We start from the raw sequence: 22711 nt of genomic DNA, 5'->3' as shown, positions 1-22711 counted from the left end.
CTAAAAAGGACATCAGACTGCTAGAGTGTCATTGAGTCTTTTGACTGACCAGACAGCACTACATTGGATCCTTCTCTTTGGTTACGGCTCATTTCCCCTTGCCTACACATACACCGAATAGTCTGGTCTATACTTTACATATTCTCTGTCCTCATACTCCTAACAATACTGAAATTACTAACAGTTTTTTCTTAAGGGTTAACTACTGCACTGTAATTGGTCAGTGGTTACTTTCCTCTTGGTAAGGGTAGAAGAGACTCTTTAGTTATGGTAAGCAGCTCTTCTAGGAGGACACTCCAAAATCAAACATTGTTATCTAGTCTTGGGCAGTGCCATAGCCTCTGTACCATGGTCTTCTGGTGTCTTGGATTTGAGTTCTCTTGCTTGAGGGTACACTTGGGCATACTATTCTATCTTATTTCTTTTTCTTTTGTTATTTTTTAATTTTTTATAGTTTATATATGAAATATTTATTTTAATATTGTTACTGTTCTTAAGAATTTTATTTCAATTGTTAATTACTTCTCATGTAGTGTCATTCCTTGTTTCTTTTCCTCCCTGGGCCATTTTCCATGTTGGAGCTCCTGGGCTTATAGCATCCTGCTTTTCCAACTAGGGTTGTAGATTAGCAAGTAATAATACTAATGATAATCATTAACAAGGGAAGGGAAAGGTTTCAAGACCATTAACATCCTCAGCCGGTCCTTCCGTGTACAAGTCAACAGCTACAAGACCAGAAAGGTGCAGCCTTTCCCCAGGACTCGTTCTGTGGCTAGCCATTTTTTTGACGACCTCGACTCGCCCCGAGCTCGTATGGATGTGAGTTTGGGTGCAGAAGACCCTTTTGACGACAGATTAGAACATTCAGAACGTGTGTTACCAACTCCTGCCAGCCCTAAGATCTCCCCCTTGGAGCAAAAGAAATCAGACCAGGTCTTTCTCCAGGTTCTTGCCTGTATCAGGAAGATCATCTCCTTGGGGGAATGAGATCAAGTTCCAGTAAAGGGAAAAGACACCGTTCTTGACCCTCTGTACGACATTCCTCGACCCACCAAGACTAAGGTAACCTTGCCTTGGTCTAGAGGGATCAAGGGTACAAAGAAGAGGGCATATTCTCAGGTAGCAGGAATTTTGCAGTCCCTGCGTTCGGTTCACTCCTCTTGTTTACTTCCCCCTCCATACGTGACACAGGAAATACTACAAGATATCAGAGGAAGATCCATCACCGCTACCTCTGGATCCAGCAATACTGGCTCTAACCTGGAACATGCCATTGGACAAGCTGACAGCTTTACCACCAGTAATGTTCTCGGCTGCTGACGCTGCCAACGTGGAATGGGTTGTAAAGTGCTTTTTGCAAGCTGCTTCATGGTTATACTTTTGAATGGGAAGGTGGGATACCTCTTCAAGAATGAAGATTTTTCCTTTGGCCAGAAAAAGGCTGTATCATCATTCCTCCTTTCAGGCGCCAGGGCAGTGAAATTCCTCAACCACAACTTTGTCAACCAATGGGTCAACTGGATTTTGAGGAGATGGGACTCCGTCTTCTCAAAATTCAGGAAGCAGGTACCTCTGAGAGAAGCAATTAAGGGGAGGACATCTAGGCTATAGCATAAGGATGGAGGAAGGTAAGCCACAACTCTCCTCCATAGGGCAATGACATCTTGCCAGTACTCTGGGGCACTGCAGGCAAAGAAGCAATTACCAGTACCATGATAAAGGTAGAAGAATTCTCAAGCCCTAAGACAATCTGCATCTCGGAAGCAAGGACTCAAGTAGTCGTTTTGCTCCTGAGGCTTGAGAGGGAGAGGTGGCAGATGAGGTCACCTCTGTAATGGGTTCCATTCTTCCGACCAGTCTACCAGTGGGATGATGCCTAAAGAGCAGGTGGCAGGTGGCCACAGCACCTTAGGTCTTCATATGGGTTTTTTCCCTGGTATCTATTTTGGCACACAAGAATGGCATTTGTCTACTTCAATATCTAGACGATTGGCTAATTCTATTAGACTCGATGGAGATCTTTCTCCTACATCGAGACAAACTTCTTGAGTTTGCCACGATCTTGGAATTGTGGTAAATTGCGAGAAGTCGTCTCTGCTCTCTACTCAGAACCTGGTATATCAAGGAAATAATATCGACACAAAGGTATGCAAGGTCTTTCCATCCATGGAATACAGAGATTGCCCATTTCTAATACTGTACAGTGGAACCTCTACATACGATTGTCCCAACATACGAATTTTCCAACATACGAAGTAAAATTCGACCAAATTTCTGTCTCAACATAAGAATTGTTGCTCCAACATATGACGTAAACAATACGCTTACCCGTGGAATTTTCTCGAAAGCGTGCAGCGTAGTTTGTTGTTGACGCCGCTAGACGGCAGCACATCGGAGGGACGCCAATCGAGCGTCACCTTGATCAGTCCTTTCATCGCGTGCGCATCGTGTGGTTGTCCTCTATTCGCTCAGTTTTAACAGTTTTTTATCTTGCCTTTTCACGTGTTGTTTTCTGTGTTCCGTAATCATGGGTCCTAAAAAGCTTAGTTTCAGTTCAGGAAGTAGTAGCAGTGGTGAGAAAAAGAGGAAGTCTATGCTTTCATGAGAATTAAAGCAGGAAATCATAGAAAAGCATGAGCGAGGTGTACGTGTTAGCGATCTGGCTAAACAATATGGCCGGAATATGTCGACGATCATAAAACAGAAGTTAGCCATTAAATCAGTGAAACCTTCGAAGGGGATCACGATTATTTCTAAACGTCGTAGCCCTACCCTTGAAGAGATGGAACGACTTTTGTTAATATGGATCAAAGACAAGGAGATTGTTGGCGATACGATCACGGAAACGATCATTTGTGAGAAGGCCAGCGCTATCTACAGTGACTTGAAGGCGGCGCGCTCTCTGGGTGACGCGGGGGAGAGTTCAGCTGATCCTACGATGGAGGAATTCAAGGCGTCTCGAGGTTGGTTCGAGAAATTTAGGAAACGGACCGGGATTCATTCAGTTGTTCGTCATGGAGAAGCTTCGAGTTCGGACACTAAGGCTGCTAAAGACTTGTTAAAAAGTTCGAAAGCATCGTGGCGGAGGAAGGTTACATAGAGCAGCAGGTTTTCAACTGTGATGAAACCGGTCTGTTTTGGAAAAAGATGCCTAGTCGAACGTACATTACCGCTGAAGAGAAGAAAATGCCTGGACATAAGCCAATGAAGGATCGGTTGACTCTTGCGCTTTGTGCCAACGCCAGCAGGGACTGCAAAATTAAGCCTCTGTTAGTTTACCATTCTGAAAGCCCCAGGGAATTTAAAGCACATAGAATTAATAAAGACCTGTTACATGTTCTATGGCGTTCTAATTCTAAGGCTTGGGTTACTAGGCATATCTTTGTGGAATGGGTAAACGTAGTTTTCAGCCCTGCTGTCAGGAAGTATCTTCAGGAAAGGAATTTGCCTGTGAAGTGCTTGCTTTGTTTGGACAATGCACCACCGAGGAACTCAAGGAGCTGCAAGGCATGCAGCATGATGAGTTCCAAGCGCAGTTGAGCGAGTCGGAGGAGATAGAGGAGGTAGGCGAAATCTTAGGTACGGCGGAAATAAAACAGATGTTGGCATATCATCAACACGTTGTTGATTTCATCGACAAGCATCACTCACAGAAACTTCAGGTTTGCCGTGTTGTTGCGCAGTTCGATGATGTTTGCTTAATGCATTTTTAAATATTTAACTTAGCCGGTGAATATATAGCTGCAACTCTGTTGCTCGACAGACAAACTCTACGGAAAAACTCGCCAGCGATCGCTACACAGGTTGCGGGTGTGCCCAACAGCGCCATCTGTCGACCAGATACCCAGCTCTTATGTAAACAAAGACTCAATTTTCTCTCTGTCGACGTGTCGACAAGACGTACTTTACTCGCTGTTGCTAAACTGGAGTTTTTCACATCTAATTGGTGAAGTACTTTATTCTGGTTTTGAGCTTTCGCTGTGCAGGGTTTTTCTTCAAACAAATCCTTGAACTCTTTTTTTGTATCGGATTCTTTGTTGATGACTTAGATCGTTTTTTGGAATTTTCCCTTGACCAATTCAAAATGGCTGACCCTTCACAAGTTCCCAAATTTAGGAAATGCAATGCTAGGGACTGTTCTAGGCGTCTTCCGAAGGCTTCTATCGACCCTCACACTGTTTGTTCCAATTGTCGGGGTAAAACCTGTCAATTGGAAGATCGGTGTGAGGAGTGCGTGGGCCTTTCGGAATTCGATTTTATCGAATTTCAAAAGTACACACGTAGGCTAGAGAGAGATAGAGTTAGGAGAAGTTCTTCTCGATCTATTGATGTATCCTCTCCTCATGCCCCACAACCTATTCCTTCCCCTGTAGTGGTTGTTCCTAACCCCCCTCCTAGCACTCAGGAACCATCGATGGCTGACATGATGCGTGCCATCCAGGCTCTGGGTGAGAGAGTTGAGTCCCTTGCAAGTGACCGCAATCAGCTCATGGCGGATGTTAAGGAGCTTAAGTGCCAAAGTGCAGTGGGAAGTGCGAAAGTGCCAAGTGATAGTGTTGTGAACAGTGTTGCGCTTGAGGGTTCGTCTGTTCGTGCCTGTCGTCCTCCTAGTCCGGGACCTCTTGCAAGCTCCCAAGTCCAGGGGAGAAGCAATGTCGTACGACGCATGGGTTCGAGAGGCTTTAATCAGCGAACAGACGTTCCCTCCGTGGTATCGGGCGTATCTCCCCAAGATCGCCCCTACCTACCTAAGACGAGAGAGCCCATTTATACCTCGTCGTCTGAAGGTGTTTCTCGCAAGAAACTTTGGACCAAGGTCTCACGACCATTAAAACGTAAATCGGTCCCTTCAGGACAAGTCCAACGGCCCGGTTGTAGCCACTGGGTCAGTTCGGACTCGTTGCTGTCATCCGATGACTGCTCACCGCCTAAGAGAGGCAAAGCGGTACCGCTTCAGACACTAACACCGTCTGTCGCCGCACCTGCTCCCGTAGACCCTAAATGGTCTTTACTGCAAGACATGCAGTCCAAGCTTACGTCTCTGATGTAGGACTTTCATGCGGAGAAGGTTGCTGCCGTACCAGCAGCGAGTGCAGTACCTAGCCTACAACCCTCCAAGCGATCGGTTGTGCGTCCTGTGGACGCTGAGGTAACCTTCTCACGTACACCAGTTGAGGGAGTTCCTCCACCGATGCGTTCCAGTGTGGGCTGCCAGCCGCATGTTGACGTTAAGCGACGCACGGAGGTTGGCTTTGACGTTCTGGATGTTCAACAACCATCAGAGTTGCCTGGTTTTGACGCGGTGCGTCAACCTCCGCAACCCAGTGTGGTTTCCACTGCACAACCCAGTCAGTCTAGACAGTCTCGGGTAGACGCTGTGCGTCCTCGCGCTACCATGGTTGTTGACAGCTCACAGACTGTGCAGCAGGTCCATGACGTTGTGTCCGGCTCAGTCACGCATGCACCAGTGCGACCGGACTCAGCGAACCAGCCGTTACCCACTCCGTTGCCGTTTCCTCATCAGTTGTCGGATGAGGAACTTTCTGATGATGATGTTGCCGCACATCAAGATGAACAACAATCAGAATTGGACGAGCCTAAGTCTACTCAACCCTCTTTGGACTTTAGAAAAGTTTTGGCTATTTTCAAAGAGCTGTTTCCTGACCAGTTTGTTTCTGTGGCTCCTCGTTCTCCGCCTTCAGAGTTTGTTTTAGGCATGCCTTCTACCGCACCTGCCTTTACTAGACTCGTCCTCGCACGCTCGTCCAAGAGAGCTTTGCGGGTGATAGGAGACTGGTTAGAGTCCAAGAAGAGTTTAGGGAAGACAGCATTTGCTTTTCCCCCTGCTAGACTCTCTTCTAGATCGAGCATCTGGTATGCCACGGGAGAAGTTCTCGGCTTGGGAGTTCCTGCCTCTGCCCAGGGCGACTTCTCAAGTCTTGTAGACTCTCCCCGCCGCCTTGCCATGAGACGCTCAAAGATTTGTTGGTCATCATCGGACCTGGACCACCTTTTGAAAGGAATCTTTAGGGCTTTTGAAGTTTTTAACTTCTTAGACTGGTGCCTAGGAGCCCTAAGCAGGAAGATCTCTTCGACAGATAAAGAGACTTCTTTGCTCATTATGTCCTGCATGGACAAGGCCGTCCGTGATGGGTCCAATGAGCTTGCTGCCTCATTTGTGTCCGGAGTCCTAAAAAAGCGAGAATCTCTCTGCTCATTCCTTTCTGCTGGAGTTACACCGTGCCAGAGATCTGAGCTTCTCTTTGCTCCTCTTTCCAAGTGCCTATTTCCAGAAGTCCTGAAAGGAAATAGCCGCTTCGTTAGTGCAGAAGGACACTCACGATCTTGTTGCGTCCTCAGCTCGCAAAGCTCCCCCTTTGCCTACCTTGTCAGCTAGACCAAGGATGGACACTCCAGCGTCTCGCTTTATTCCGCCCTTTCGTGGCAGAGCCTCCAGCAGAGGAGGTGCTCGTGCCGAAGGGAAGCGAGGGAAGAAGAAAGGATCCAAGTCCTTTAAGGGCAGAGTCTGACTGCCCGCAACTTCAGACAGCAGTGGGAGCCAGACTCAAGAACTTCTGGCAAGCCTGGGAGAAGAGAGGCGCAGATGCACAATCTGTGAAGTTGCTCAGAGAGGGGTACAAGATCCCTTTTGTACGAAAACCCCCTCTAGCAACGTCTCCCATCGATCTCTCTCCCAGGTACAGAGAGGAAGAAAAGAGACGAGCCCTGAAACTGGAAGTGTCTCTTTTGCTAGAGAAGGGAGCGGTGGTCAAAGTCTCGGACCTTCAATCTCCGGGATTCTACAACCGCCTCTTCTTGGTTTCAAAGAAGACAGGAGGGTGGTGGCTGGTGCTAGACGTCAGTGCTCTGAATGTCTTTGTCACAAAGACGAAATTCTCCATGGAGACCACAAAGTCAGTCTTAGCAGCGGTCAGAAGGGAAGACTGGATGGTCTCCCTAGACCTAAGGGACGCCTACTTCCACGTCCCCATCCACCCAGACTCCCAACCTTTTCTGAGATTCGTTTTCGAAAAGGTGGTCTACCAGTTTCGGGCCCTGTGCTTTGGCCTAAGCACAGCTCCTCTCGTGTTTACGAGGCTGATGAGGAATGTAGCCAAATTCCTCCATTTATCGGACATCCGAGCCTCCCTTTATTTGGACGACTGGCTTCTCAGAGCCTCTTCCAGTCGTTGCTGTCTGAAGGATCTCAAGTGGACTCTAGATCTGACCAAGGAATTGGGACTCCTAGTCAATTTGGAAAAGTCGCAACTGGTCCCATCCCAAACTATTGTGTATTTAGGGATGGAGATTCACAGTCTAGCTTTTCGGGCTTTTCCGTCGGCCCCCAGAATAAGTCAAGCCCTGTTATTCATCCAGAACATGCTGAAGAAGGAACGCTGCTCAGTCAGGCTGTGGATGAGTCTGGTAGGGACGCTATCATCCCTGGAACAATTTGTGTCATTAGGAAGACTACACCTCCGTCCGCTTCAATACCATCTAGCTTTTCACTGGAAAAAGGACAAGACGCTAGAAGCGGTCTCAATCCCGATTTCCGAAAAGATGAAGTCTTGTCTGACTTGGTGGAAGGACAATATCAACTTAAGAGAGGGTCTTCCCCTGGCTGTTCAGACTCCCAACCACGTTCTCTTCTCGGACGCATCGGACGTGGGCTGGGGCGCGACATTAGACGGTCGGGAATGCTCAGGACTGTGGAACTCAAGTCAGAGGAACATGCATATCAACTGCAAGGAGCTGTTGGCAGTACATCTGGCCTTGAAAAGCTTCAAGTCTCTCCTTCGAGGCAAAGTGGTGGAAGTGAACTCAGACAACACCACTGCCTTGGTGTACATCTCCAAGCAAGGAGGAACCCACTCACTGACGTTGTACGAGATCGCAAGGGACCTGCTCATCTGGTCAAAAGGTCAAGACATCTCACTAGTAACGAGGTTCATCCAAGGCAACTTGAATGTCATAGCAGATTGTCTCAGTCGGAAAGGGCAAGTAATTCCAACAGAATGGACCCTCCACAAGGATGTATGCAAGAGACTTTGGGCCACTTGGGGCCAACCAACCATAGATCTCTTTGCAACCTCGCTGACCAAGAGGCTTCCAATCTATTGCTCACCAGTCCCGGACCCAGCAGCAATACATATAGATGCCTTTCTCCTAGATTGGTCACATCTAGATCTCTACACATTCCCACCGTTCAAGATTGTCAACAAGGTACTGCAGAAGTTCGCCTCTCACGAAGGGACAAGGTTGACGCTAGTTGCTCCCCTCTGGCCCGCGAGAGAATGGTTCACCGAGGTACTTCGATGGCTAGTAGACGTTCCCAGAAGTCTTCCTCTAAGGGTGGACCTTCTACGTCAGCCGCACGTAAAGAAGGTACACCAAAGCCTCCTCGCTCTTCGTCTGACTGCCTTCAGACTATCGAAAGACTCTCGAGAGCTAGAGGCTTTTCGAAGGAGGCAGCCAGTGCGATTGCTAGAGCAAGGAGAGCATCCACCATTAGAGTCTACCAATCGAAGTGGGAAGTCTTCCGAGACTGGTGCAAGTCAGTCTCTGTATCCTCGACCAGTACCTCTGTAGCTCAAATAGCTGACTTTCTCTTATACCTGAGAAAAGGACGATCCCTTTCAGCTCCCACTATCAAGGGCTACAGAAGCATGTTGGCATCGGTCTTCCGGCATAGAGGCTTAGATCTTTCCAACAATAAAGATCTTCAAGACCTCCTTAAGTCTTTTGAGACCACTAAGGAGCGTCATTTGGTTACACCTGGTTGGAATTTAGATGTGGTACTAAGATTCCTCATGTCAGACAGGTTTGAGCCGCTACAATCAGCCTCCCTGAAAGATCTCACTTTAAAGACACTTTTCCTGGTATGCTTAGCCTCAGCTAAAAGAGTCAGTGAGATTCATGCCTTCGGCAAGAACATCGGATTTTCGTCAGAAAAAGCCACATGTTCGCTACAACTTGGTTTTCTAGCCAAAAATGAGCTGCCTTCTCGACCTTGGCCTAAATCGTTCGATATTCCCAGCTTATCGGAGATTGTAGGCAATGAACTAGAAAGAGTCTTATGCCCTGTGAGAGCTCTTAAGTTCTATTTAAAGCGCACTAAACCTTTACGAGGCCAATCTGAAACTTTATGGTGTTCAGTTAAGAAACCATCTTTGCCTATGTCAAAGAATGCTTTATCCTACTTTATCAGACTGTTAATACGAGAAGCTCATTCACATCTGAGTGAGGAAGACCAAGCTTTGCTTAAGGTGAAGACACACGAAGTTAGAGCTGTTGCAACTTCCGTGGCCTTTAAGCAAAATAGATCTCTGCGAAGTATAATGGACGCAACCTATTGGAGAAGCAAGTCAGTGTTCGCGTCTTTTTATCTAAAGGATGTCCAGTCTCTTTACGAGGACTGCTACACACTGGGACCATTTGTAGCAGCGAGTGCAGTAGTGGGTGAGGGCTCAACCACTACAATTCCCTAATTCCATACCCTTTTAATCTTTCTCTTGAAATGTTTTTAATGTTGTTTTTATGGGTTGTCCGGAAGGCTAAGAAGCCTTTCGCATCCTGGTTGATTTGGCGGGTGGTCAAAGTCATTTCTTGAGAGCGCCTAGATTAGGGGTTTGATGAGGTCCTGTTGTATGGGTTGCAACCCTTGATACTTCAGCTCCTAGGGGTCGATCAGCATCCTAAGAGGATCGCGAGGCTCCGTAAGGAAGACGTACTTAAAAGGCTGAGTAATTGTTCAAGTCGACTTCCTTACCAGGTACCTATTTATTTTGTTTTTGTTATTTTGATAACTTCTAAAATGAAATAAAAAACTCTTAGCTCATAAAATGTAAACATATATTACTGGTCTCTACCCACCATCCTGGGTGTGAATCAGCTATATATTCACCGGCTAAGTTAAATATTTAAAAATGATATTTTGATTATAAAATAAATTTTTGAATATACTTACCCGGTGAATATATAAATTAAATGACCCTCCCTTCCTCCCCAATAGAGACGCAGTGGGACGAGGAGAAAATTGAGTCTTTGTTTACATAAGAGCTGGGTATCTGGTCGACAGATGGCGCTGTTGGGCACACCCGCAACCTGTGTAGCGATCGCTGGCGAGTTTTTCCGTAGAGTTTGTCTGTCGAGCAACAGAGTTGCAGCTATATATTCACCGGGTAAGTATATTAAAAAATTTATTTTATAATCAAAATATCATTTTAGAAAAATCCTTAAAAGCCGTACAAAGCAACTTTCACTCGATAGTTTCTTTAAAAAATCTCTACTAAAGTGGTCTAGTGATCATGATGAAAAGAAAGAAAGTGAAGCAAAGAAAAGGAAGACCGAATCAAGTGAAAGTTATGAAAATCAAAAATAAGAAAAGAAAAATATAAAAAAAAAAATAAAATTATAAAAATGAAAAAAAAACAAATAAGCTAAGTTAAAGTTCACGTAGTAGTGTAAGTTATCGTACACATTATCGTACAAAGTCACCGTCCCTACCTCCTCGCTGATCTTCCGTCTCCTCCTGCGTAGAAGTCCCTACACCTGCGCTGGCCTGTCGCTAAGGTAAAGTGTTACATTACAACCCGTTTTTTATTTATTATTTCATTATTATTATTCCTTTTTTTGGTTTGTAATATGTATTTATTATACAGGCATTGTATTAATGTATTGTGTAATTCTGTGTAGCCATTTATTAAGGATTTATTATGGGTTTTTAGGCTGAGGAACGAATTTAATCAATTACCATGTATTCTTATGGGAATATTTGCTCCAACATACGATCGTTTTAACATGCGAAGTAGTTTCTGGAACGAATTAAGATCGTATATAGAGGTATCACTGTATAGGACAAGCTTGTCAGTGGCAAAAGCTACTGGGTCACTTGTCCTCGTTAGAGAGGCTGGTGCCCAATGGCCGTCTTCATATATGTTCTCTCCAGTGGCAACTGAAGGCCTTTTGGTCTCAGCACAAAGACCATCCAAACCTCTGGGTTCTAGTAGAGTTAGAGAAAAAGAGAGACTTGGGTTGGTGGGTGTAAGACGCCAACCTCCTCAGGGGAGTAGACATGCTCTCTCCTCCCCTGGAATTGATGCTCTTAACAGATACGTCAGAAGAAGGGGGGTGGGGCTTACATGTTGCACCACATGGCCTCCAGACTGTGGTCCGAGTCCGAGCAATAGTGCCTCATAAACCTCCTGGAATGAGGTCAGCTTTTCTAGCCCTCAAATAATTCCACCAGCTCCTTTCAGGACACTCCATGGTGCTGATGAGTGACAACACCACGGTAGTGACTTATGTAAAAAAACAAGGAGGTATTTATTCACAGCCCCTCTGCCATCTACCTGTGGAAATGTTGAGATGGACAGAGGACAACTCGTTAGCCCTCTCTGCCCGACTCATTCCAGGTAAGAGGAATGTTCTGTCAGACAAACTGATCAGGAAGACTCAGATAGGTAGCTCTGAGTAGTCTTTGAATCATCAGATTGCCAAAAAAGTCCTGACTTTATGGGGTTCTCCGACAATCGACATCTGCAACGTCCCTCAACCGGAAACTTCCGGTGTACTGCTCGCCAGTAACAGATCCCCAGGCCGTCTGGCAGGATGCCTTCCAACATCAGTGGGAACGGTTGGACATTTATGCGTTTCCCTCATTTTGCCTTGTAAGACAACTCATAAACAAAGTAAGGGCATCGGAGCTACTCAAATGACCACACGCAAGAATATTCCACAAAGCTGTAGCTTCACTACAACTAAACGCCTGGAGGTCCAGATACCTCCAGAACTCTTCAGCTGCCGTATACCAGGCAAAGTCTGGTGTTGTGGAAGGAGTATCGCTCCTTTCAAAGCCACTATCCCCTGTGATAGTGGGGTTTCTTTTATACCCAAGGTAGGAAAAACTCTGCTCGATCTCATCGGAACATCGCCCATTCAAGAGAATGGGGCCAGGTGACCCTCGACTTTATCCTCAATTCTATTGTTAGACTCAAAATCTGCTGTAGCGGATCCTAGATTCGGGCCCTTCCAGATTGAGAGTCTACGTTCTGTAACAGACAATCCAGATCAGCTGTTATTATACAATACAGCTGTACCCTATTAGGGCTCTGAGATCTTATGTTGAAAGAACCAAATGAGCTCACCCATAGACTGACAGATTTTCCGTCAGCACGGGCAGGGTCAAGAGAAAAATAACACGCAATACTATCTTTGCCTGGATTAGGCAAGTGAGAGAGCGACCTCTTGTTCAAGACTCTAATCCTCAGACTCAAAGACCTCTGCAAATCCTCGGCAGCTGTCTACCAGGCCAAGTGGGCTATCTGTGGTTGGTGTCATGGTGCGGTATCTCTCTAGACCTCTGCAAATCCTCGGCAGATGTCTACCAGGCCAAGTGGGCTATCTGTGGTTGGTGTCATGGTGGGGTATCTCTCTCGGAACCTCTGCACCGCTAATTGCCAACTTTTTTTACTACCTTCTTAAGGAGAAACTGCTCCATTTCAGCTGTAAAAGGCTATTGCTCAGCCTTGGTTCAAGTCTTTAGACTAAAGGAAGTAGATATTTCTTCTTTGCAGGAAATTTCTATGCTTATAAGGAGTTTTGAGCAGACCTGCCTTCCAGTTGAGATGAGCCCTCCTGCTTGTAACGCAGTAAAGGTTCTACTTTTTTTTATAGGGGGCACCCTATACCTTACCTTGAAAACATTCTTTCTGCTAGCTTTAGCTTTGGATAAAAGTGTTAGTGAGCTGCATCGGTTCTCCCTCATCACCACCCATTAAAGGGGGTGGAGGCACGTCTCTCCTTCATTCCAGAATTTGTCACGAAAACTCAGAATCTATCTGTACCTGATTCTAGGTTTCTATCTTTCCAAGTTATGAGTCCTCGTGACATAACCGATGATCCTGACCAACTTCTGCTGTGTCCTGTGAGACCTCCCAAGGTTCTATCCAAAACATACCAGGATCACACGACCTCGGCTACGACACCTTTTCATGTGAGCTCAGAAAGAATTAAAAACAAAATATTAAAAAATAGTCTCATTTTGGTTAAGGGAAGTGATCTCCCGAACACCATCTTCATCTTCCACAGGAGGATAGCCAGTTAAAGCTCACAATGTGAGTGGCATCAGCACCTCACTAGCATTAAGGAGGAATATCTCTGTGATACAGTTTCTCAAAGCAGGGTTATGGCCCCAGACACTTTTACGCTTCTCCAAGCAGGGTTGTAGCCCCAGACACTTTTATGCTAGAGCCTGTTTTAGCTGCTCGGCAGGTGGTATAAGCTACCTTGAATCCTCTCACAGGACCGGTAACTGTGAGTTGAGGCCTGAGGTTACGTTTAAGACTGGGCTAAAAGTGAAGAATGACTGGGCTTTTCATTTCCTTTCAAACTTCCCCTTCCTTGGGGGTACAGCATTGGAAGATGGTCCCAGCAGAATTCGATCTCTCTGTCAGGTAAGCCCAGAATGAGCTTTGCTCAAACATGGGAGAACGTTTTCCCCACACTCTTTATGAGAAGGAATGTGATGTTGCCCGACTAACCCATAATCATGAGAAGTCTTCAAGTTACATCATCTTCAAACTCGTTACTTGCCAGGCCTACTACACAGAGTATTCTAGATCGAATACTGTACAACACTTTTACAGCCGAGACCGTGAAACCTTCTGGTTCTCCTGCAGGAATACACAAGGTTTAAGGAACTCTTCCCTCTTACACAACCGAGATGCTAGAGCTTTAGGTTCCCAGGCTAAACTTCCAGCCAGTCGGTAAAGGGGACTTCCTCCCACCTAAGGATGAGTCTCCTATAGGGAAGGAATGTGGTTTGTATTTGTCTAGGAACAAATCACATATTTTTAGAGTAATTTGTATTTTTCCTAACTTTACAAACCTGAGTCATTTACTCAAGCTTGCCTGCCATCACTAGCCCCAAGAAAGTTTCAAGGAATTGTCAGTGAGCCAGCCGTGAGGGGGCGTGGCCTTGGCTGCCTGGTACCGATAGGTTATTACCTGTTGGTTTTTACACCTTGTTATAATTATAACTGCTGTGTTTCAGCTTATGATGACCATTTGTGATTTTATGATATTCAGGAGCAGCACTGGGATACCCCACATAGAAATAAGATAAGAGAAATAACGAGAGTTATATCTCTTTCTAGGTATAACAAGATGCCCCCAAAGTAGGAGACTACTCTTTGTCAGATTTGGATTAGTTACACTCATTTAACACGCAGGTTTTTGATGAAGGGCCAACACCAGCCATATTGCAATGACTTTTTGGTACCCACTCAATGAGGCATTTATTGACCAAATGCCCCACTCTTAGGTACTTAAAAAATATATATGTTTGAGACTCGAGGTGGGAAGAGGATGTGTTATACAATACTAGCTATATTTTTAGATTTATTTCAGAAGCAAGTCTTCTGAAAGCCATTTAACTCTCAAACTAATCTCTTTACTCTTATGGATTGAAATTGAATTCTTTCATAGTTAATTCATAACTAATGATATCAGCGTCATTTACCTTTGATGCCAGGGTGCAAGAAATCCAAAAATCAGTCAATCAACGTAACAAGGAGTAGTGTAAATGATACCCATTTGACCTCCAATATGATCTTGGAGATCAGTCCAAAATAGGATCTTCCACCTGCAACTGATGAACAGTGGTGCTGTCATAACAGGCTCACGATCGCTAACTGTCAAGAGGTCATATCAACACTATGAGGTAACTTGAAAAATACCCTTAATGGCCCACGATACAGCACTGGAGATTGGTCCAGTAAGGACCATTCACTTACAATTATTGAAACAGCTGTGGTTGTTATACCAGACTTACAATTGGCAACAAACCCAGAAGGTATCGGCCAATGTGTGGGCTCAGTATCTGCACAAGGTGTTAGAGTGAACAATGCCCATATTAGCAGTGTTCAGTGCTGGATATTGGTCCTGGTAAAACTGTCCACCTATAACTGATGGAACATCAGTGGCTGTAACACCAGGCTCACGATTGTTAACCAACCCTGAAAGTACCAGTTGGTGGGCGAGTTTTATACAACTCATGCACACCATGTTAACGAACAATTCTTCATATGATAAGAACGAGAAATAAGGGCACATATGCTCCCCCTCCCTCCAGTCTGAGTAGGACTACTCACCTGCTCCTGGTGCCACACTGATAACTGTAACATTGGCTAACACTCGGTTGACTGACCTCTAAGGTACGGATTGTCTGTGCTTCCCGAAGAAGAACAATCACCATGTGAAAGGCCTTCCCTCATGACTATCTTCTTCATCTTCTCAAGAAAGAAAAGCCTGATGCACAGATAGGAGGTGGGAGAAGATATTGGTAGAGTAGGGTGAACTCTCCTCTTTTTTTTCCTGCTTGCTGACACAGAGGAATCATGTTTTTGGAGGAACCCACCACTATGTCAGGGTTTTGTCACAAGGGGAGCATGGGGAAAATTCACTGACACTGCACTGCACAGGTATCACCATCCAAGGAACACCGTTGGTGCCAAGTGTGCCCGCCAGACAATTTTTTTTTTTTTTTTCTTCTTGTGCATGTAGGGATGGGTAACACTCTCGAGGCAGAGAAATGGTCGCGAATCAAGACGAGAAATACTCTGTGTTTATCATCTTCTGAATTGGAAGAGCGAGAACAACAATCCAAAAGGGGTATGGAGAATTTCTTATAGTTATCCATTCACAAAGGTACAAGAGTCGCTTCACCACATGCTTACCTGTTTTTGTGCTTCCGGTTACTAGTGAGAGCACTCAAGAAAAGATTAAAAAAAGACACAAGCGGGTGGGCTGGGTCATTAACCAACTATCTTGTTAACAATTCAGTGCTGCTGAGGATATATCCCTATTTAAAAGGACAAAATATTTTGTACACTTGTAGGATTAAGTTTCTCTTTGGTGCCTGATTCGACACTTCTGATAATATCTCTATTAGGGCAGTAGGATTTCTGTTATGCTTCCTCTTGAGCCAGTAAATTAGGAGGATGTTTGGATCACCTTCCTTGCTCCCATATGGGACCAGGAAGGATGACATATCTAGAAAATAAAAGGAATCTTCAAAATTGGTTCTAGGGAACTCCCTCCCACCAATGAGGGAGTATCCTATTTTAAATGAGGAAAGGTATGTACTGTATATGCAGAGGAACAAATATGAAAATTGTAGAATAATTTATATTTTTCCTAGCTATACAAATCTGAGTTTTAATTTACACTTCCTACCTAAGCCACCCCTTTCAGTCATGGGCTAAGGTCAAAAGTGGCTTGAATATGATAGGTTGAACTTCTTCTTCGCTCTACTTGCGTTAAACCACTACCTAGGCACCAGCTACCTGTTGAGATACTACTGCTACAGAGTTATTGGGTTCTTTGACTGGCCAGACAGTACTACATTGGATCCCTCTCTCTGGTTACGGTTCATTTCATCTTTGCCGACATATACTGTACACAGAATAGTCTGGCTTATTCTTTACACATTCTCCTCTTTCCTCATACACTTGACAACACTGAAATTACCAAACAATTATTCTTCTCTCAAGAGGTAACTATTGCAATGTAAATGTTCAATGGCTACTTATCTCTTAGTAAGGGTAGAGAGACTTTAGCAATAGTAAGGATCTTTTTTAGGAGAAGGACACTACAAACTTAAGCCATTGTTATCTAGTCTTGGGTAGTGCCATAGCTGCTGTACCATGTTCTTACACTGTCTTGGATTATAGATCTCTGGCTTGAGGGTACACTTAAGCACACTAATCTATATTGTTTCTCTTCCTCTCATTATTTTGAAGTTTTTATAGTTTATATATGAAAGATTTATTTCAATGTTATTATTGTTCTTAAACTTCTCTTGTAGTTTTTTCAATTATTAATAATGGTAATAATAATTAACAGTTCAACAGCCTTTCCAGCTGTTGCTGAAGTCATTTTTTTTCTCAAGGAGTCAGGTTTGTGTAACTAGGAAAAATACAAATGACTTAAAATGTTATATTTTTGCACTGATCATTTTAATAATGCGGTTTATATTCAACATCAGCGATGGTAAAGCTTTTATTTTTTGTGTTTTTCTGACAGGGAAATCCAGAATCGCCTATCAGTTGTGTCCGAAGCTAAAGACGTATGTAGCTCTTTATCCAAAGATTATATGGTTTCTTTTTGTGAAGAGGCAATTACAAATTTTGAGTAGTAATTTCCATCAGGTTTCAAGTATGATATTATGAATATAAATTTCAGCATTTTTAACATGTTTTAGACATATTATTCTTCTACATGGTACTGGTGTCCATATATCTGTTTGATTTTAGATATTTTTATATATTTTGAATAGTTTTCTGTAACAAAATAAATATACCAAGGTAGATGTTGTATTATTTTAGATTGCTAATTTTATTTTTTATTTACATATAAAACAATTAGAATAGCGCCAACGTATCCCTGCGTGTCGTAAGAGGCGACTAAAAGGGACGGGACGAGGCTGGGAACCCCCTCTCCTGTATTATAATCCTGTGAGACATCAAAGAGGTGGGGCTGGGGAGAGAGTGACTGCTCCCCGCACTCTAGTTTTGGGGTGTTTGAATGTGCGTGGATGTAGTACGATAGAGTAAAAGATGTGAGATTGGAAGTATGTTTAGGAATAGAAGGATGGATATATTGGCTTTGTGTGATACAAAGATAAAAGGGAAAGGTGAGGTGATGTTTGATAAAATGTCTGGTCGAGTGTCTGGGATTGAAAGGGGAAGAGCAAGAGGTGTGGCTTTATTGCTGAGTGAATGAATGACAGGTAAAGTAGTGGAATGGAAGGAGATATCATCTAGGTTAATGTGGGTAAGGGTTAGGTTGGGTAGGGAATGTTGGGCTTTTGTCAGTGTGTATGTGCCAGGTTGTGAGAAAAGTGAAGAAGAGCAGAATGAGTTCTGGAATGAATTAACTAGGACTGGATAGAAGGAATTATGTAGTTGTCATGGTTGACTTAAATGCTAGAGTGGGCACTGGAGAGGTAGAAAGTGTCATTGGGAAGTATGGCGTACCAGGTGAAAATGAGTGGTGAGAGACTGGTAGATATGTGTGTTGAGCAAGAGATGGTGATAAGTTCTAGCTTTTTCAAAAAGAAAGATAAAAACAAGTTTGCATGGGTACGAGTGGCAAATGGAAGTGTGGTAGAAAGGGCGTTCATGGATTATGTGTTGATAACTAAAAGAATGTTTGGAAGATTGAAAGACGTGCACGTGTTTAGGGGTATGGCTAACGGTATGTCTGATCATATTTTGGTGGAAGGAAAATTAGTTATAGCAAAAGAGTGGGGGAATAGAGTAGGTGGATGTAAAAGGGAGCTAGTGAGGGTTGAAGGTCTAATAAAACCGGGGGTAAAAAGTAAATATCAAGAAAGGTTGAAAATGGCCTATGACGAAGTGAAAGTAAGAGAAACTGATAATTTAGAGGAGGAGTGTTAGTTAGTAAAAGAAAATTTTGTTGGGATTGCAAGTGATGTGTGTAGCAAGAAGTTTCTTGGAGGCGGCATGAGGAAGGGCAGTGAATGGTGGAATGAAGGACTGAAGGTAAAAGTGGAAGAGAAAAAGGGCTTTTGAAGAATGGCTGCAGAGTAATAGTGTAGAGAAGTATGAAAGATATAGAGAAAAATGTGGAAGTAAAGCGCAAGGTAAGTAAAGAGGGGCAGCTGACCTGAGGTGGGGTCAGGGATTCGGTCATTCATATGAAGAGAATAAGAAGAAGTTTTGGAAAGAAGTGAAGAGAGTAAGGAAGGCTGATTCAAGAATTGAAGAGACAGTGAAAGATGGAAATGGAAGGTTGTTAAAAGGAGAGGAAGCAAGGAAAAGGTGGGCGGAATATTTTGAAAGTTTACTAAATGTTGAGGATAATAGGGAGGCAGATATAATTGCTGTTGCAGGTGTTGAGGTGCCGATGATGGGAGATGAGAATGAGAGAGAGATTACAAGAGAGGAAGTGAGGAGAACACTAGATGAAACGAGAGTAGGAAAAGCATCTGGTATGGATGGTGTGAAAGCTGAGATGTTGAAGGAAGGGGGTGTAACTGTACTTGAATGGTTGGTGAGATTGTTTAATATGTGTTTTGTGTTGTCAATGGTACCGGTAGACTGGGTTTGTGCGTGTATTGTACAACTATATAAGGGTAAGGGAGATGTGCATGAGTGTTGTAATTCAAGGGGTATTAATTTGTTGAGTGTAATTGGAAAAGTGTATGGTAGAGTACTGATTAATAGGATTAAGGATAAAACAGAGAATGCAATCTTAGAAGTAAAGGGTGGTTTTAGAAGAGGTAGGGGTTGTCTGAATCAGATTTTTACAGTTAGGTAGATATGCGAGAAATATTTAGCAAAAGGTAAGGAGGTGTATGTTGCGTTTATGGATCTGGAGAAAGCGTATGATAGAGTTGATAGGGAAGCAATGTGGAATGTGATGAGGTTATATGGAGTTGGTGGAAGGTTGTTGCCAGCAGTGAAAAGTTTCTACAAAGGTAGTAAAGCATGTGTTAGGATAGGAAATGAAGTGAGCGATTGGTTTTTGGTGAGAGTGGGGCCGAGACAGGGATGTGTGATGTCGCCGTGGTTGTTCAACTTGTATGTTGATGGAGTGGTAAGAGAGGTGAAAGCTCGAGTGCTTGGACGTGGATTGAAACTGGTAGAAGAGAATGACCATGAATGGGAGGTAAATCAGTTGTACTGGTTGCAGACGCGGAAGAGAAGCTTGGCCGATTAGTGAAAGAATTTGGAAGGGTGTGTGAGAGAAGGAAGTTGAGAGTTAATGAAGGTAAGAGTAAGGTTATGAGATGTACAAGAAGGGAAGGTGGTGCAGGGTTGAATATCATGTTGAATGGAGAGTTACTTGAGGAGGTGGATCAGTTTTAAGTACTTGGGGTCTGTTGTTGCAGCAAATGGTCGAGTGGAAGCAGATGTACATCAGAGAGTGAATGAAGGATGCAAAGTGTTGGGGGTAGTTAAGGGAGTAGTAAAAAATAGAGGGTTGGGCATGAATGTAAAGAGAGTTCTATATGAGAAAGTGATTGTACCAACTGTGATGTATGGATCGGAGTTGTGGAGAATGAAAGTGACGGAGAGACAGAAATTGAATGTGTTTGATATGAAGTGTCTAAGGAGTATGGCTGCTGTATCTCGAGTAGATAGGGTTAGGAACGAAGTAGTGATGGTGAGAACAGGTGTAAGAAATGAGTTAGCAGCTAGAGTGGATATGAATGTGTTGAGGTGGTTTGGCCATATTGAGAGAATGGAAAATGGCTGTCTGTTAAAGAAGGTTATGAATGCAAGACTTGATGGGAGAAGTACAAGAGGAAGGCCAAGGTTTGGGTGGATGGATGGAGTGAAGGAAGCTCTGGGTGATAGGAGGATAGATGTGAGAGAGGCAAGAGAGCGTGCATAGGAATGAATGGCGAGCGATTGTGATGCAGTTCCTGTAGGCCCTGCTGCTTCCTCCGGTGCCTTGGATGACCGCGGATGTAGCAGCAGTAGATGATTCAGCATTATGAAGCTTCATCTGTGGTGGATAATGGGGGAGGGTGCATATGAAATAAATATCAGGTTTTTACAAATGTTGCTTTGCTCACAGTATTAAATGATATAGTATTGTTTTATTACACTATTTCTTTATCTTATCTTCACTATTCTCAGTTGGATTTGTGTTTGTATGTGGATGTTTGTAAACTTGCAACCTTCTGTACAGTAGTAGATATTACAAAAAGGCAGTTTTCCAATGTTTGATAGACATTTTTATTGTTTGCAATGATTTTTTTGTGGTATTGTACAGTATATACACTAATTTGCATTTGTCTAAACTTGAAATTATTCTTATACAGTGAACCCTCGTTTATCGCGGTAGATAGGTTCCAGACGCGGGCGCGATAGGTGAAAATCCGCGAAGTAGTGACAGCATATTTACCTATTTATTTAACATGTATATTCGGACTTTTAAAACCTTCCCTTGTACGTAGTACTGTTAACAAACCACCCTTTAATGTACAGAACACTTAATGCATGTACTACAGCACCCTAAACTAAAACAGGCACAAATATTAAAGGCGATTTTATATCATGTGTTTCCTAAACACCTAAAAAGCACGATAAAAAATGGCAACCAATGTTTTGTTTACGTTCATCTCTGATCATAATGAAGAAACAAACTCATTTAGTGTACACATATATGTACGTATAGGTTAGTTTTTGCATCGATTATATTGATTATACAGTACTGTATGTTGATTTTTTTATTACCAATGTTTTAGTTTACGTATTTTTCTTAGGACTTCCAAATGAAATCTTTTTCTTTATGACGCCGCCTGAAACGACGGCGTGTACGCTCAGTAAACAACCACGCTCAGAACAAACAAGGCATTTAACGCGCATGATGATAGTGATAAATAATGATACAGTACATACAGTATTTACAGTAAAAGCATTTACAAAATATGTTACCTTACAAATATAAATTATACAGTACTTGTACGTAGCAAAGCAGGAAAACAATTTGAGAGAGAGAGAGAGAGAGAGAGAGAGAGAGAGAGAGAGAGAGAGAGAGAGAGAGAGAGAGAGATAGTTTTACGTACGTAAATGTAAATTTTAAACAAAAAAAATATGATAGGTTACAACATGTAGACTTTTAAAACCTTCCCTTTAACTTAATGCATACAGTACGTACATTACTAAACTATAAAACAGGTTAAAGTAAAAAATAAAGATTGTTACTGTACTCACCACGAAAGAAGTTCAAGAAAAACTTGAATGACGATGGCGATGAATTTGCTGCACAGTAGAAATGATGATGATGAAGCTGATGATGTGTTCTACTGTGCAGTCAATGATAGTATTTTACGTCTCTTCAGACGGAGGTGTCTTTTCCTGGGACACCTCTTCAACTTCTTCAATTTCTTCCGAAGGCGTACTAGCAGGAGGAACTGGCTCTTTTTTGCGAGGCTGGAAGAACATTGTGATCGGAAGTTGTTGCCGCTGCTTCTTTTTTCGATCCAAGAGCATCCTGTAGGGAGTCATGATGTCATCGACCTTATTTGAGAATTGCATCGAGCGAACCATATCCTCGTCCCACTCTTGTAACATTTCTTTCGCCTCCTTCATATGGTTGCAGAACTTGGCAAGCCGTTCTAATGTTAAGCCCGTTTCTTCGACATTTTCTTGGGTCTCTTCCTGGGTACCCTCACTCTCTTCCTCACTTGCCGATTTCGTCAGGTCTTCGAGGTCTGCGTCAGTTAGGGGCTGGGAATGGCAGTCCAACAACTCGTCGACGTCTTCAGTCGTCATGTCGCCAAACCCGTCACCTCCAATTATGGCAGCCAACTGCACAGATTTCCGTATTGCAGAGTGTTGGATTTCCGACGGAGTAAATCCCTTGTCGTCGTAAACAATATCGGGCCACAGCTTCTTCCAGCTCGCATTTACGGTTGCAGGTTTCATCTCTTGAAGTGCCTTTTGAATATTCTGCAGGCACGTGGCTATGGTGTACTGCCGCCAGTACGCCTTCAAGTTGAAATCTTCATCCTCGTCATCTTGGGCAGCATCCACACACGCAACGAGGTCCGCCAAGGTATTCTTCGTGTAGAGGGCCTTGAACGCCCTGATAACCCCCTGGTCCATTGGTTGAATTAATGACGTGGTGTTGGGTGGCAGGAACTCAACCTGAACGCCCTCACGCGACAGGT

The 22711-nt window shown here is 43.7% G+C and overlaps 1 protein-coding gene across 1 annotated transcript in view; it reads left to right on the top strand.

Moving 5' to 3' along the window:
• LOC137615795 (polyamine-modulated factor 1-like) overlaps nt 1-17369 on the top strand; it is a 65328-nt gene extending 47959 nt beyond the window's left edge. Inside the window, exon 4 of the mRNA XM_068345489.1 lies at nt 17086-17369. Coding sequence (XP_068201590.1) covers nt 17086-17197 — 112 coding nt within the window. The 3' untranslated portion in view covers nt 17198-17369. The remainder of the gene's footprint in view (nt 1-17085) is intronic.
• The last annotated feature ends 5342 nt before the right edge of the window (nt 17370-22711 follow it).

This window comes from Palaemon carinicauda, chromosome 22 (assembly GCF_036898095.1).
Source record: "Palaemon carinicauda isolate YSFRI2023 chromosome 22, ASM3689809v2, whole genome shotgun sequence".
Lineage (NCBI taxonomy): Eukaryota > Metazoa > Arthropoda > Malacostraca > Decapoda > Palaemonidae > Palaemon > Palaemon carinicauda.
This window is presented reverse-complemented; position numbering and strand designations above follow the sequence as displayed.